General features: G+C 44.0%; 1 protein-coding gene across 1 annotated transcript in view; it reads left to right on the plus strand.

Annotated features, from left to right (window-relative positions):
• szt2 (SZT2 subunit of KICSTOR complex) overlaps nucleotides 1–16,508 on the plus strand; it is a gene marked incomplete at its 5' end in the record, with an annotated part of 122,785 nt that overhangs the window by 6,491 nt on the left and 99,786 nt on the right. Inside the window, 18 exons of the mRNA XM_083647712.1 lie at nucleotides 690–860; nucleotides 4,112–4,343; nucleotides 4,760–4,889; nucleotides 5,083–5,228; nucleotides 5,798–5,950; nucleotides 6,695–6,809; nucleotides 7,006–7,211; nucleotides 7,393–7,647; nucleotides 8,287–8,365; nucleotides 8,540–8,628; nucleotides 9,053–9,221; nucleotides 11,901–12,018; nucleotides 12,258–12,380; nucleotides 12,908–13,108; nucleotides 13,843–13,943; nucleotides 14,127–14,265; nucleotides 14,383–14,709; nucleotides 15,467–15,674. Of these exons, the coding sequence (XP_083503838.1) occupies nucleotides 690–860; nucleotides 4,112–4,343; nucleotides 4,760–4,889; nucleotides 5,083–5,228; nucleotides 5,798–5,950; nucleotides 6,695–6,809; nucleotides 7,006–7,211; nucleotides 7,393–7,647; nucleotides 8,287–8,365; nucleotides 8,540–8,628; nucleotides 9,053–9,221; nucleotides 11,901–12,018; nucleotides 12,258–12,380; nucleotides 12,908–13,108; nucleotides 13,843–13,943; nucleotides 14,127–14,265; nucleotides 14,383–14,709; nucleotides 15,467–15,674 (2,962 nt within the window). The remainder of the gene's footprint in view (nucleotides 1–689; nucleotides 861–4,111; nucleotides 4,344–4,759; nucleotides 4,890–5,082; nucleotides 5,229–5,797; nucleotides 5,951–6,694; nucleotides 6,810–7,005; nucleotides 7,212–7,392; nucleotides 7,648–8,286; nucleotides 8,366–8,539; nucleotides 8,629–9,052; nucleotides 9,222–11,900; nucleotides 12,019–12,257; nucleotides 12,381–12,907; nucleotides 13,109–13,842; nucleotides 13,944–14,126; nucleotides 14,266–14,382; nucleotides 14,710–15,466; nucleotides 15,675–16,508) is intronic.

Here is a 16,508-nt window from a genome sequence, read left to right on the forward strand (position 1 = left end):
TTGTAACGTTGGTGTACTTGATTGCTTGTGTACTTGATTGCTTGTAACGTTAGTGTACTTGATTGCTTGTAATGTTAGTGTACTTGATTGCTTGTGTACTTGATTGCTTGTAACGTTGGTGTGCTTGATTGCTTGTAACGTTAGTGTACTTGATTGCTTGTAATGTTAGTGTACTTGATTGCTTGTAACGTTAGTGTACTTGATTGCTTGTAACGTTAGTGTACTTGATTGCTTGTAACGTTAGTGTACTTGATTGCTTGTAACGTTAGTGTACTTGATTGCTTGTAACGTTAGTGTACTTGATTGCTTGTAACGTTAGTGTACTTGATTGCTTGTAAAGTTAGTGTACTTGATTGCTTGTAACGTTAGTGTACTTGATTGCTTGTAATGTTAGTGTACTTGATTGCTTGTAACGTTAGTGTACTTGATTGCTTGTAAAGTTAGTGTACTTGATTGCTTGTAACGTTAGTGTACTTGATTGCTTGTAAAGTTAGTGTACTTGATTGCTTGTAACGTTAGTGTACTTGATTGCTTGTAACGTTAGTGTACTTGATTGCTTGTAACGTTAGTGTACTTGATTGCTTGTAACGTTAGTGTACTTGATTGCTTGTAACGTTAGTGTACTTGATTGCTTGTAACGTTAGTGTACTTGATTGCTTGTAACGTTAGTGTACTTGATTTCTTGTCAGTTTCCCAGCACAGGCTGTTCAATGAGCACCTGGTCTCAGCGAGCGGGAACCCGGCCTTGGTAATGCGAAGGAAGAAGCACACGGAGAAGGAAGTCCACGCGCACCTGATTAGTGTGGTCTCTGTGCGCCTGAGAGAGGGCTACACCATCAGAGAGGTCAGCCTCACCAAAGGTAAACACACACATTTGCACACACAAAAACTAAACTTGGAACAAATAGCTTGTTGCCTCTTGGACTTTGTCATTTACTTGGAGAGATTGCACTGTATATTTACGTTTGTCAAATAGATGCCACTATATATTTTTCTCTGTCAAATAGAGTGCACTATATACTTCTCTGTTTGTCAAATAGTCTAATTTTCAAATGTCACATTTCTATCTACCGTAAATTCCGGACTATAAGACGCACCGGTGTATAAGCCGCGGGACCAAAATTGACTATTTTTTTCTTCTATAAGCCGCACCGGTCTATAAGCCGCGGGTGTTTTGATGTTTAATTACCATATGAAAGGGTTCGTGCACAGAGAGGAATGTCGGGAAAGCGATGGCTGTTTGGGGAAGCTCCCATTTATTAACATTTCAACAAAACAAAACAAAAGTCAGGTCACTAATCCCCAGACAAAATCACACAACAATAGGCTATATGTGCAGCAAACCTGTAACCAGAGAAGTCAAGTCACTAATGCTCGTCTTCCTCTTCTTCCTGCGTACTGAAACCACCAAAGTCCTCATCTTCAGTGTCGGAAACGAACAGGTTCAGGGTGGCTTCGTCAACCACTCTCCTCTCTCCTTCATTGTCACTCAAAACCAACGAACTCCTCTTCATCTATAGCTGTGTTTCCATTACAGTTTTTCGCAAAAGAATTGCGATATTTCTACAACTTCGACAATGTACAATTGCGACTTGTAGGCGTTTCCATTGAAGTTGCGTTTGAGTGATTCCCCGTTGCAGCAGCTGCCACAGTGATTACGCACGGGGATCTGCCCCATATCCCGTCCCCTGCATGCTCAAATCCAACCAATGGTCAATGGAAATCCCAACATGAAGTTACAATGCATATAAACGAGCCTGATTATCAATTCAAAAGAAAATGAGTCGCAAAATGTTGCTGGCTGCGTGAATGCAGTCAGCGCGACAGGCAGAGGAAAAAAGGTAGCCTAATAGCCTACAACTGGTCCGATTTAGAGATGGAGGGGGGAAAAGGCTGATTTGGTTCTATAATTGCACCTGAAACGTGTGCAATGTATTAGCCTACTCACAGTCACTGTATTCACTTCAGACAGCACCACCGCACCAGTGTGTGCTTTTCATCCTCTCATCTCGCCGCTGTGCCAAATGCGCGCACACAGGCAGCCTGCTGTCACCATGGACCGATTTCTGCCATTAAACATTATCTAATTTGCCCGGCTACGCTTTTGCACAACACTCGTCTTTCTGCTAGGTAGTAATATGGGTCACATGACGTGCAAATGCGAAAAATGTGTTTCCATTACACTTTTGCGATAAACTGCTATATCGACACGTCTGAAAAACCACCTCATGATCATCTACTGCTCGTTCTCATGCTGTCGAGAACGAGCAAAGCTTTTTTTTGGTGAAAGAATCCTCCAGGGCGCTTCTTGTTAACAGTCCGAGTGAGTGGCAGGTCGAACGTCAAAGGCACTTCATCCATATTTATGATCTGCTCCGGTTCGATGGAATATTCCTTGATCTTCCTTTGTGTGAATTCGCCGAAGTTTGTGATTTTCTCCTGGTAGTCGGGGGAGGGAGTTGATGGGCTTGTGGCCGTTTGCTTACCGTAATTACCATATGTAAGTGGTCACGCACAGAGGGGATTGTCGGGAAAGAGATGGCTGTTTGAGGAAGCTCCCATTTACCGTATTACCGTAACATTTCAACAAAACAACATAACACAACACCACCGTTGTTTATTTTTACAGTGCACACAGTGTCCGCGGTGTGGTGAAAAGAGGGCAAGAGAGGAAATTAAAACAGAAGTGGATTTATAGTTAGAAAGAGTGCTAAAAAAGAGAGATTTTTTTTTTTTTTTTTTTTTTTTTCTGAAAAAATCCATAGATAAGACGCACCGTTATATAAGCCGCAGGGGCCAAAAAACGGGAAAAAAGCCGCGGCTTATAGTCCGGAATTTACGGTAATTGCCTTTATGAATTTTTGGAAATTGAGAACTTGGAAAAGAAGATATATAAATGAACATAATGTATAAACATCTAATTAACTCTGCACCAAACACGTTAAAGATCTTCCATACTGATCCTAAATTACATATACAGTATGTGTGTACTGAAATATAGACTTTTGGTCAGTCGTTGCTTGAATAAGCCCCTTTTCAGACTAATTTAGTTTTTGAAGTCAAAGTCTAAGACATAGAATAGTCGAAGCTGAGATTTCAGTGAGGTCGTCCTTTAGTACAAATCCAATTTTATTTTCAAATTTTTGCAGAACAATAAACAAACAAGAAAACAAGCTCAGACACAGGAGAGAAAAAAACACATCTTTGACAATTAGTATTGTAACATGGTGCTACCAGCCCTATATGTGCCCATGTGCTTATACAAGATATTATGCATTGAGTCCTATGAAAGGGGTCCATGGAAAACCATCCAGGTAAGCAGTCTATCACCCGTAACCTCAGTCACTAGTCATTCTTGACTTCGTCAAAGTAAGCCAAGAAGGGGTCCCAGATATTTGAGAACTTTCTGAGCGAGTCTGGGAGAAGAATGTCTGAATGGAAAATGTGGGGCACACGGCTAAAAGGTGATACTCCCACATTGACAAAGGAAGTACGGTAGATACAGTAGGTTGGTAAGCAACACATAACATGATTCAACAAAATACCGTAAATGTGTGCGTTTCCACTCCAGAGTGATTGATAAATTGTACACATGGCCAGTAGGTGGCACTACAGGCTTTCACAATGCCCAGGTGCAAACAGCATCTTGACTGTCTTCAGAACAAGTGCATGTACATAATATAGTTACGGTACATGTATGTTTGCTATATTTCACAAGTTGCATAGGGTAATTGGGTCATGTTGAGAGAATGGATGTAGCTAAATACCAAAAAAGCCATGAGGAGTGTGATGCAAATATTGTCCCTAATTTTTTGACAGATGAAAGGAAATGGGAGAATTCAAACCCTAAGCATTAAAGCTAGAATGCTTATTTTCTGTAATGATAGATGATGCAGAATGGAATTGAACAATACATTCTTCTCCCGCTTAACCAGCACCTCTCTAGAGCCAAAAATAGATGGTGACATCTTTGAGGAAAAACCACTTGAGATGTTGTGTATTTTATGATTAATAACTAATAGCGATTAATAAGTAATAACTATGTGCATTTTTTTGGGTGACCTTATCCTTTAAGAATGAAGCGTCCTGTTTCCTATTCTTCCGACTCCAGGTGGGACCCAGCTGGAGGTGAAGCTGGTGTTGCTATGGAAACACAACATGCATATCGAGTACCTGGCAGCCGCCTCCTGGCCTCTGGACCCCGCCAAGCGCACCACCAGGGTGGAGGTGACCATGGAGGGCAGCTACGACATCCTGCACGACATCAGCTGCACCCAGAGGAAGCCCATCACCAGCCCCTACCGCACCTCCGTCATCCGCCGCTTCTGGAACACGCTGCAGAGGTAACACCACCTGCCTGCTAGGGGCGGGAATCACTGGAGTCCCCACGATACGATATTATCACGATACTTAAGTCACAATACGATATTATTGTGATAAAAAATAGATTGTGATATATTGTGATTTATTACCTTTTTTCAATTGCAAATGATGTCCCCAAAGCAAAATCTGTTTTATCTAACTAGGAATCGAGCGCGCTATGCAAATACCCCCATAGGTTGTGAAGCAGGAATCAGTGTAGGAGGAGGAAGTTGTTTAAATAGACCACCTTGTTATGAGACTTGAGATCCATAGTGTCCATAGTGATCAGCTGATAGATGACCTGCCAGAACAGGTTCAGTATAAACCAGACAGATCAGATGTTTTTATACTGGATGCAGTGTCACCTGAACACACTGTGTGCTCTCTGTCTTTCCAGTATAAACCAGACAGATCAGATGTTGGTGCACCTCCAGTCATTCAACTCTCTTCCTGAGAACTACACGATTCCTGAGAGCACCAAAAACGGAGTCCCCCTCTTCTACATCCCCCCTGGCTCCACTACGCCGGTACTGTATAGATCAGGTTTCCTCTGCATTCACCCACACAGGCTTTTCCTTGGAAAGGGCAGCTGTTCAGAGTATATTGTACATTGCTACGTCTCCTTCCACCGTCAATGCTATTTGTCAGTCAGACCCCAAAACCTTGCAACTTCTGGGTCCTTCTCCTATTTGCTCAGTTCGACGACCTTGTGTTTTCCAGGTTCTGTCTTTGCAGCACAGTGGATCCAAAGACTCGTCTCAGTCCCAGTTTGCTTCCTACTGGAAGCCCATCCTGTCCATGGACGCCAACTTCTGGCAGAGATGGCTGCACATGCATCGCATCACTATCATCCTCGAGCATGACATGTGAGAGACTTGCAGTAGCACAGCACTTTCAATAGGGGTCAAAATGTTCAAATGTTAGGTGCTATTTTACTCCATTTTAGCTCAGATAAGTGCTCTTTGAGTGCTATTTCATGTACACTGCTTCCTAGGGCGTCCTGGTAGTCTAGCGGTAGATTCCCTGCCTACACGAGGGTCGCAGGTTCGCATCCTCGTGTTTCCTCCGGCTTGGTCAGGCGTCCATACAGGCACGATTGGCTAGTGTCTGCGGGTGGGAAGCCGGATTTGAGTGAATGTGTCGCTGGCCGCTGCACTAGCGCCTCCTCTGGTCGGTCGGGGCGCCTTTTCGAGGGGAAGGAAACTGGTGGGAATAGCGCGATCCTCCCACGTGCTACGTCCTGCCGGTGAAGCTCCCCGCTGTCAGGTGAAAAGAAGCGGCTGGCAACTGCACATGTCTCGGAGGAAGCATGGTGCTCGTCTACGGCTCTTCCCTGATTGGCCAAGTACAATTGGGGAGAAAAATGGGGGGGGGGATCAGAAAAAAAAAACACTGCTTCCTGTCAAGACATTCAGAGTGTTTGTTGTCTCCGCAGGCCTGTACCCAAACACATCCATACTGCTGGAAACAACGGACGCTTCGGCACCATCCAGTGTCGTATCTCGCACTCTGCCCTCACGTCACTACTGAGGGACTGGAGCAGCTTTGTGTTGGTGGAGGGCTACTCCTATGTGAAGCTGATCTACAGGTGAGTCAGCAGCTACTCCTATGTGAAGCTGATCTACAGGTGAGACAGCAGCTGTGGCAGACACACTGGAGCAGTAGTAGAGCTGTCCCCAAATAGCATTTTTGGGCATTGAAGCTTCAGGGACAAGTATTCGAATATATTTGAAGCTTCGACGGCGGTGAGGAGTGGGTGTGGGCGGGGACACAGGCTTCAAGGATTTTTCTTCCTATTGAAACGGAAATGGCTACAAAATGCGCAATACACACATCAAATAACTTACAGCCATAGCCCATAAAAACAAATTTGCATGGGCAAACTGTTGCAGTTTCAGTGCTGGTAAGAATATCAGAATAATCAAGAATAATAAGGTTAGATGAGAGCTGTGAGGCACAAAACTATCACTAATATTAAATGTCCTTGTCTGAGACAACAAGTAATAGTAATTAAAGTTGATGCATCATGAATGATGTTGAATTACTATTTAAAAATGTAAAGGGGGGAAAAAAATATTGGAATACTGATTTGGACATCGATTACCATGGCATCGATTGAAGCTTTGAAGCATTCAGGTCACCCTTAAGAAGTAGTAGTTGTTATTTAGTGATCCCACAGTGGGAAACTGTTGGAAACCACAATACTTATTGTAAAAAAATTGTATTGCAGTATATTGAATTCCGGTACTAGAATCATACCGATATTTCTGTATTCGAGCTGTCGATAGGCGGTATTTGTGCAGAGATTTAAATGAGTTGCTGTCTCCCCCAGTTCATCTGACCAGCCGCCCACCTCCTTCTACTTGGTCCGTCTCATCTCCAAAGCCCCCTGCATGGTTCTGCGTCTGGGCTTCCCTATCGGCACACTAGCCCATATCAGGAACAAGGTACTGAGAGAGTCCAACTTAGAAATGTGAATTATATGGTAAAGAAATCCATGTTTGTTTGTTTTATCCGCATTGTCTTTAAAATCCCCTCAGTATCATCCTTCAAATCACTTATCTTTATATAGAATTGCCTATTCTTTTTTACATTGATGTTTTTTTTACCCTCTAAACTAAATGTGTTTCCATTTTGCGACAGATTGTGGATGAGCTGCGAGAGCAGATCCTCAAACTTCGCTTCCCGCACCGCGTTCAAAACAAGGAGGCCACGCCCAAGACCAAGAGGAAGATGGTCGGCCATCCATCACCATCCAAATCTCCCTCACTTCCTGTGCCCAAGCCTGCCTTGTCAGACAGACCCTGTGTGGTGGTGCTCAACAAACCTCTGGAGAAGCTCCTGATAAGGTCCGTGCATATATGATAGCAACATTAGCATTGAAAATATATTGGAAAAGGATCGAATGCGGGTATCGTTTGCCTGGAGATGTTTCGATACTACTCGGTGCACTGGGTTGTTTCCGCCGATACCTAAAGGTATTGAGTACCGATACCCAGCCTTAGTAAATGATCTTCGAACGCTCCGCAGGTACGAGAAGCTGCCGCTGGACTTCAGGACTCCCTTCATCCTCAACATGGAGAACTTCCCCCAGCCGCCCAACATGGCCGCCCCCCTCAGCGTGGCCGCCCCCCTGAGCGCGGCGGCCAACCGGACGGCCTCGTCCACCCTGGCCTCCCTGTCCCGCTACTTCTTGCACCAGCGCTGGGTGTGGGCAGTGCAAGGCAGCCAGGGCCCAGCTGTCCCCATGCAGTCTGTTGCTCACATCCTCTCCATGCTCTCTGAGTAAGTTCATGCAATAGACACATCTCCAGTCATCCGTTTGTTAAGGTGAGGTACCACAAGTGAATAGAATAGAATAGAATTAGTATACTAGCAAACTATTTATAATTGTTCATTGATGATTGTTCTGCATATTTGATTAAACCACAGTAGCCACAGAAGGAAAATCATCATATTCATTAATCTCAGTCTAACATGAATAACTAATTGGCAGAGTGAATCCTCACCCTTTTATAGGCCAATAAGCTATGGATGGGGAAAGAAAATGGGACTTGAGTCTGTTTCTGTTGGATAAGTTATTTTTAATGAGCCCGTATCCCAAGGCAAACTGTTAAATTAATCATTGTGTTGCGTTCCACCAGGCGTGAGTTCCTGAAGCTTAAACGTCAGTTTGACAGAAAATATGAGTCATTAGTTGCTTTGAAAACTCCCACAGGGGTAATTGTTATCACACTTTGTTGTTTGCAAATTTGACCCAGGGTCTCTTATTTCATTAGCGCAGAATAATGGCTATTTCAACATGAATGCGACAAAGCTCATGAATAGATAATGACATAGCAACCGGTTAAGTTTATGGGTTAGATAAGTAGCCTCATGGATTGTTAAATTGTTGCCTCAAAGTGTCGTTTGGTGTTTGCTTAGGATCCGTCTGTCAGAAGGATTTCATTTTGCTGCCAGTGGAGAGGGCATTGTAAACATGGTGATGGAGCTGCCGATGAAGGTAAAAATAAAAAACGCAATACGCTGGGCCTCCGGGAACAGCAAATATTTACCCACAATATTAACTGCATGTATTGAAAGAGAGTTGTTTCAAAGTAGTTTTTTTTCATAATATGCAAGTTATGAGCAAGTTCCTCCTACTTTGCCTCTGATCAATCTGATTTCCTATCCTTAGGGCATGTCAGCGGACATGGACAGAGAGAGTCACTCATGTATTGTTCAGTACATCCTGTTCCCACCTCACTCTACCTCCACTAAGGACAGGTAAGCCAGGCAGAGATCATGTGTATGGAATAACTCCTTATTTGGAAGGTCTAACTTGACATCTTGAATTTTACTCTGTTCTTATTGTTCACCAGTGACTTGTCACATTGCGGAGGAAAGTGAGAAAAGTGAGCTGTAAGAACTTAGTAAAAAAAAAACTAAAACTAAACTAAAAACAGAAAAAAACTTGCATAAAAAAAAGGCTTGTTTGATCTGCATTGTTTGGACGGCTTGAATGCTACTGCGTGCCAATCAGCCACCAGTCTTGCGATTTTGTGAGAATGTATGTAAATCCGCTACTTGACTATATTCTTTTAAATTGCTGCCGTTTGCTTCCAGAGACTTAGAAGAAAATAAAAAATAAAAATCTGTAAAAAACAACAACAATAGTACATTTGTTTTTTTGTCGTTCATTGCTCTTTAGTTTCTCCACTGATGATGACAATGACACTGAGGTGGAGGCTGTTGATATGGACACCGAGATGAACCTGGTGACAGAGTGCTGGGTGGAACCACAGAGTGGCACGGTGATGAACTGCATGGACCAGCATCGCCACCTCCAGGGCCTCAAGTACCAGGAGATCCCTCAAGCAGTGAGTAGAACCGGTTTAGACAGCAGTCCTGCCACACCCATAAATCATTATGAGACTGAAGGATATAGCTTAGTTGAATCTGGACCTATATATCTAATTTGTCTCTGCATACCAGGATTACGTGGACCTACACAGAGTACTGGTCCAGAGAGTCAGCTGTGGGTTGAAACCGTGAGCTTGTGTTGCCTCTTGCTGCTAACAAGCAGTCCAAACAGGGTTTGTGGAAAATAACTAATAACTGATGCTGTCAGCACCACTCTCTTGACGGTAGGGATGCCTTTACAGTAGGAGGCTGATGCGCCGTGCCTGGTTTCTGACAGAAATAGAGCTTTAGTAACTTTGGATTATTGGACTTGTTACAAACTCCAGGCATGCTGTCTTGGCTCCTTCTCACCCAGTTTATCTAGGAAGAGTCTGTGCAGATCCAGATTTTCTTAAAATGTCCTAACGATGCAGCCTACTGTACTTTTATGAATTATAAAACACTTTAGAAATGCTTTTATCTTGAAAGAAGAGCAGATGCACACCCTCACAGTCTTAAGGATAGGTGCGTCGGAGGATAGGGTCCATAAGTAGAAGATAAAGAATTCCCGCACACCATCCAGTAATTGGCAAACTTGAATTTAACAACGTTTCGGTCGATCAGACCTTCATCAGGTAAAACTCTACCTGATGAAGGTCTGATCGACCGAAACGTTGTTAAATTCAAGTTTGCCAATTACTGGATGGTGTGCGGGAATTCTTTTATCTTCTAGAAATGCTTTTATACCATTGACCAGATCTGTGCCTTCTGACAATTCTGTCCCTTAATTCTGTAAATAGTTCCTTGGTTTTCTGCTCTTAGCCGTCATCTGTTGAACCGTACCGTACAGACACATGTTTTCTTCTGAATCATGGTAAATAGTAAATGACCTGCATTATATAGCGCTTTTATCCAAACTTAAAGGAACACTCCGCCCATTTTCAACCAGCTTTGTATCATTAGAACATCAGTAGTATATCAGAAAACTGTAAACTGTTTTGAAGTCTGTCATTTAATCTGACAGTTATTGAGTGTTAAAGTGTGGACCAGTGACATCACTGGTCCACACTAACTCAAATTAATAACTCATTAACTCAAATCAACTCTCAATAACTGTCAAACTAGATGACGGTTTTGAAGTCATTCATCTAGTTTGACAGTTATTGAGAGTTGATTTGAGTTAATGAGTTAATTAATTTGAGTTAGTGTGGACCAGTGATGTCACTGGTCCACACTTTAACACTCAATAACTGTCAAATTAAATGACAGACTTCAAAACAGTTTACAGTTTTCTGATATACTACTGATGTTCTAATGATACAAAGCTGGTTGAAAATGGGCAGAGTGTTCCTTTAAGCGCTTAAAAATGAGTAGGTAGTACATTCATTCAACCATTCACACAGGCATGCATATACCGATGGCGGCAAGCTACCACGCAGGGTGCTGGCACACCATCGGGAGCAATTTGGGGTTCAGTGTCTTGCCCAAGGACACTTCGAGGCAGGGATCGAACCACCATCCAAAGCTATTAGCAGACGACCCGCTCTACCTCCTGAGCCACAGCCACCCCAATCATGTCCAATCAGTTGACTTTCCTAAGCCACCTTAATTCAGTGAACAGTGTCAGGTTCGCACCCCGTGTTACCGTACATACAGGCACGATTGGCTGTGTCTGTGGGTGGGAAGCTGGATTAGGGGTATGTGTCCTGGTCGCTGCACTAACGCCTCCTCTGGTCCGTCGGGGCGCCTGTTCGGGGCGGAAGGGAGCTGGTGGGAATAGCGTGATCCTCCCACGTGCTACGTCCTGCCGGTGAAGCCCCTCGCTGTCAGGTGAAAAGAAGCGGCTGGCAACTGAGCATGTGTCGGAGGAAGCGTGGTGCTAGTCTACGCCTCTCCCCCAGATCGGCAGAGGGTGGAGCAGCGACTGGGGCAGCAGGGTGAAATTGGCAAAGTACAATTGGGGTGAAAATGAGAAAAATAAAAAATTCAAGTCAAGGGGGGGTTTAAGTACCCTCTGAAGACATTGAAATTATTTTGTACTGAGCCAAATGAAATGCAGCAAATAAATGATGTGCAGTGTGAAGCGAGAAAGGAGAAACATGACGGTACTGTACTAAATAGCCTGAAATGCAGATTATAAGGGAGGATGTTAGTATGCGTTTAATTTTCCCATCAGTAAAATTGGACCAGGGAGGCTTTGGAGAGTGTGACGTCGGGCTTCTTCGGCTGCTGCTTGAAGATGATACTCTGTTGGGCTTTTCCAATAAGCAGGCAGATTTTGATACACACTTCATGTACTGTAGAGGGGAAGGGATTAGCTGAATACACAACACACTGGCTTAAAGCAATATTCCACTTAGTTTTAACGTGGGGGTTATTCGATCGCCATGGAAACGGGAATATAAACGAACCACCAAGATCAGATGCAGCTGGACGAGTTTGTCGAGTTCCGATTTTTTACTTCCCATTCACTTGAACGAGGCCACAAAAATAGATTGAAAACTAACATGCTGGTGAACAGAAAAAAAGAAGAAAGAAAATACACTGAAAACACTCCATAATAGATGCTGCTAATCTGCACTGTGTGTCCAAGTTTATTTGCATTTAATAAGCATTTGATCATGTTTAATTAATAGTGGCCCACTGTGTCGTTCTAGATCTTCCCGAGAGATTTGACCTGCATGTCCACCATGATGACGTTTGAGTACTTGAGCCAACTGTGTCAAAATAAGGAGCAGGTCTACTCACCTCCAACTGGATTCAAGGATATAGGAGGTACAACAACACTGCTGTTTGTTTATCAAAGTGACAATTAACTCTAACCAGGTCGGGTGACAGAGAGATGCAGTCAGTGGTAAAATAGTCATCCTTGATCTCAACATGTCCTTAATTATTGTACTACTACCTGCCCGCCACTACTGCCACTGGCACTGTCAAGTTCTGCATATAGAACGTGAAGTCTCTTTTTCCTTCTTCTTCTTCTTCTTCTTCTTTTCCTCATTTTGTAGATGCAGCAGAAGCCCTGGCCCCCGAGGACCATATTCACATGGTTCCTTTCCAGTTCGACCTCATGCACCTGCTCCCAAAGTGCCAGCAGATTGAACTCTTCTTCCTCACGCTCAGTAGAGGTACTGACTGTAGCGGTCCAAACCATCTGCAGATTAAAGGGAGGCTTTCAACCCGCTTTGTATCATGACAGTGTGGGTCATATATGTGGATGGGCAATGTGTTTACCTCTCCATGTTTTCCTGCGGCGAGAGCTCTGCAGTTTATTCCAGGCACTTCCGTCTCAGAATGACGCAGATGTTCTGCTCGAGGGCGGCTGATCCAACGACACGTTATTTTTTATTTTTTTCTGTATGCGCGCATCCACAGAGAATCGCATTGACAGCCTTAACGAGCGTTAACGAACCATACCGGTTTACCTGTCTTTTGGTACGGGGGGAACAAAAGTTCCCCACCATTTTAAGATGCTATGAATCTTTCTGATCATAATTTAGTGTAAAGATTATCGCATGTTTACGTCCGAGTGATGCAACTTACCTAGGGTCTTTTCAAGCAAATAAAACACGAGATCTCTTTTCATAAGATTTACCATTTTCATTCGAGTCAAAAGATGGCCGATCGAGAAACTGATGAGGCTTCACACTTTTGTCCGTTGCAGTGGAGAACGAGGAGCAGATCCAAGGCTCCCCCTGTCTGCCCAACGAACTCCTGCTCAGCCTCTTCCACGGTAGCCTGGAGCAGGAACTCAGCGACCGAGAGATCCCATTGGCGGACAGTGACCATGTGACCTTTATGCATCATATATTGGAGCGAGAGCGGGACGGCCACGTGGCACCTTTCTCCTTACCTGTTATTAAAGGTAAGTAGTACCTGTCACTTACCTGTTATTAAAGGTAAGTAGTACCTGTCACTTACCTGTTATTAAAGGTAAGTAGTACCTGTCACTTGGGGTCCCAGACAATGGCTGCATAACCTTTCACACAAGTAGTAGTACTTTATTGGCATATACTAGCAGTCAGTAGACTGAATTAATTACCAATTTACAGGTATGCAAACATGAGCACAGGTTAAAATGCAAACATCGGCACATAACTTCGCTAACTAAAATAGAACTAGTTCAGACATAAACAAAAGGAGACCAAATCAACAGGACATGTTATGGGGTATGGAGGTTCAGGAGTGTAGTCAGGGTTGGTGGGAGAGTTCTGATGGCAATGGGTTTTTGTGAGGGGATTGTTCAGTTTTTGACAGTTCCGGGTTCTATGGCCAGAGGTTTGCAGTCGTGTTGGGGGGTAGCCAGATGGCAAACTGGGAGGTTTGGAGATTTTGGGCAAATGAGAAACAGATCTGCTCACGTCGGGTAGCCAGGTCACTGAGGTCAGTGAGCCCTATAGTGTTAACAGGGCAGTTGGGTAGTGGTCATACTTGGGGCCCGAGGATGATGACGACAGGCCCTCTTCTGTACCCGCTATCAGTTGGGATGAAAAGGGCAGTGGGTCAGTACTCTTTATTATTCACAGGCAGGCACTTCCTGATGAATGCACATCTCTCTGTGTTCAGTTAGTCAAACTGTTGCTGTCTTGTGGTTTCCAGAGGAGTGTTTGAGGCCTCCAGACAGGCAGGACACCATGATGTCATTCCACACCACCATTGGCAGCAGCAAGGAGGTGACAGGTTCCACCAGCACCTTACAGGTAACCCCACTCACAGCAAAAAGCACTGAAAAACAAACCAGTCAGTGCTACATGTTTTTGCTGAATTTTCAAGACAGATGTATGACAGTTTGCCTTTATTTAGTAAAATGTTGTCTTTTTTTTTTAACACCAGATAGCTTTGCGTCTGTACATGTTTGTATATGTGTCTTCTCTCTGTGGCAGAGTTTCAGTAATGCAGACCTTGTGGATGAAGAGCCGTTGCCGGGGGAGAGGAGTTGTTCCACGCCACGGTGGAGGTGTTACGCCAAGTACATCAACTCCCAGCAGATCCTGCTCACCTTCCTCCCTGCTACCTTCACAGGTACACTGCAATGGTTCATGGTCTTTCAGCTTCCTGCAAAGCCTCTTGCGAGCCATTCCATGGGCCTTCATCAATGCCTTAATGAATGATAAGTAATATTGTTTGTGTCTTCTGCAGATGTTCTGATGTTGATGGCTTCAGGGCTGGAGACGGAGCCTCAGAGCAACGTCAGCACGCAGGAAGAGGACACTCTCACCCCCAGCAATAAATCTCAGGCCGGCTCTCTGTCTGGCTCCACCAACGGGCTGGAGAGGTCAGAGTCGGGCCTGAGTCTGGCCAGCCGGCTGCGGAGGAGATCGGGCAGCGGAGGACCCCTCAATGCCCGCTCTCCTGTGCTCTCCCCGCAGTCAGAGGGCCAGCCCGGGCCTGCGGACTGCCTGGCCATGGACCAGGGCAGCTGGGGCAGCAGGGGGTCCGACACAGACATCGGGACTCCAGGTTCAGGTAAATGTAAAGCGGGAGTCAAGACCACTTTGGTCCAAGTCAATTCCAAGATCAGAGCTGTCCTATTCTGTTTACTTTGAGTAGTTTAAATTCACCTCAGTTACTGTGCAACCAGTTTATAAATACAGTTTTTCTGTTTGCAGAGAAGTCACAGGATTGGCTCTTCTGATCCAGAGACCAGTAATCTTCATAGAAAGAATAACGTGGAAAGAAAATTGTCTTGGATTATCCCAAACATATTCATTCTCTCTTTTCCACTGACATCATATTTAGAATAGGTGATTAGTTTTAAGGCAATAACCGATGTCAAACCCAGCCTTGGTCTCGAAGATCTTAAGCTAAATACATAATGCAAAAATATATGTCACTTTTCGATCAGTAATTGACAAATTACGTACCAGTAAGTATGACTTTAAAAAACAAATGAGAATATGGTGGAGATGATTGGTAGTAGTATTAACCTCATGCTAATGGTATGGTTAATGCCGGTATTTATCAAAATTGCACAAATGCAATAAACCCTGTTGCTTATAATATTATCACAAGAAATTTTGTGATATTCTGTGAATAATAATATCAGCCCAAGCCTAATTGATGTTAAAATGCCTGGAGGACGCTTGAGGAATTACTGAACAGATTAGAGTACAAATGAGATGAACATCAACCACACAGAACAATGTAGTCACTCCAACATCCACCTGAGGCTACTCTCCTTCACTAACCTTCTCTCCTGTCTGTCACTGTTTCTCCCTCCTAGAGCCTGGCGAGAGGGAGGGAGTCCAGTTCTCTGAGCCCCAGAGGAGGGACTTCCACATCAGCTTCAGCAGGCCGCTCTCCCAGCAAAGCTCCAGCGACGGCAGCCAGTTGAGGTGTCCCGTCTACGTCTACAACTGCTCCCTGAACCAGCTGAAGGAGCAACTCGTCACCCCCAACTCCAGCCGCCAGCCCAGGGACATCTTCTTCAGGTACCGGCTCCGGCCCAACGGCGGCAGTTTTGTTTGTTCGCATTGAGGCCAATGCGGTACCAAAAAAAACTGCAGTTCCTCGAATGGCCACATGAGGCTGGCTGTAAAATTGTTTTATACCATTGCGCTCGGACCCTCCTTGTGCGTGGTCAAATCTGTAAATCCATGAAATGAAAGATGGTCACACAACAGGATGATTGTACAAAAATGAACTGATTTATTCAGTCGCACACAGAGCTTTTGGCCGTCCGCCTCAGACACACTGATGAAGGCCGGATGGCCGAAAGCTGCGACTGAATAAATCAGTTCATTTTTGTGCATTCATCCTGTTGTGCGACCATCTTTCATTTCATGGATTTACACATGAGGCTGGCTGTCATTTCCCATTCACCGCCATGTTAAAATGCCATTATTTACAGGTTAAATAAACCTGTTTAACTCCTGGTTCAAAAAAATGGTTTTGGTCTCCATAGCTAATTTTACCTTTTATAACAATTGTACGAGGGGGAAGAATTTTTTTATATAACTCGTAAAATAGACGATAAAAAAAACTATTAACAATGACTGTTAATGATGGTTGTAGCTCGCATAGAAACAAAGTTATTTGGAAGAAATCAAATTAAATACCTTCATCCCTCCCTCCCCCAAAAAGAAAAAGATAAGATAATATTGTATATCAAGAAGATATTTTGGCGGGACAGTGATAGACAATTATGGATATCGGCCAAGCCTATTAAATACAAATGTAATCACTTCACCAGTGTCATATAACCAACTCTTGAATTAAGTCCTCCTTCAGATTGCCACAAGGTGTACTGGTCTGTGTTAACATGT

Source organism: Poromitra crassiceps, assembly GCF_964638095.1.
Source record: "Poromitra crassiceps genome assembly, chromosome: 12".
Lineage (NCBI taxonomy): Eukaryota > Metazoa > Chordata > Actinopteri > Beryciformes > Melamphaidae > Poromitra > Poromitra crassiceps.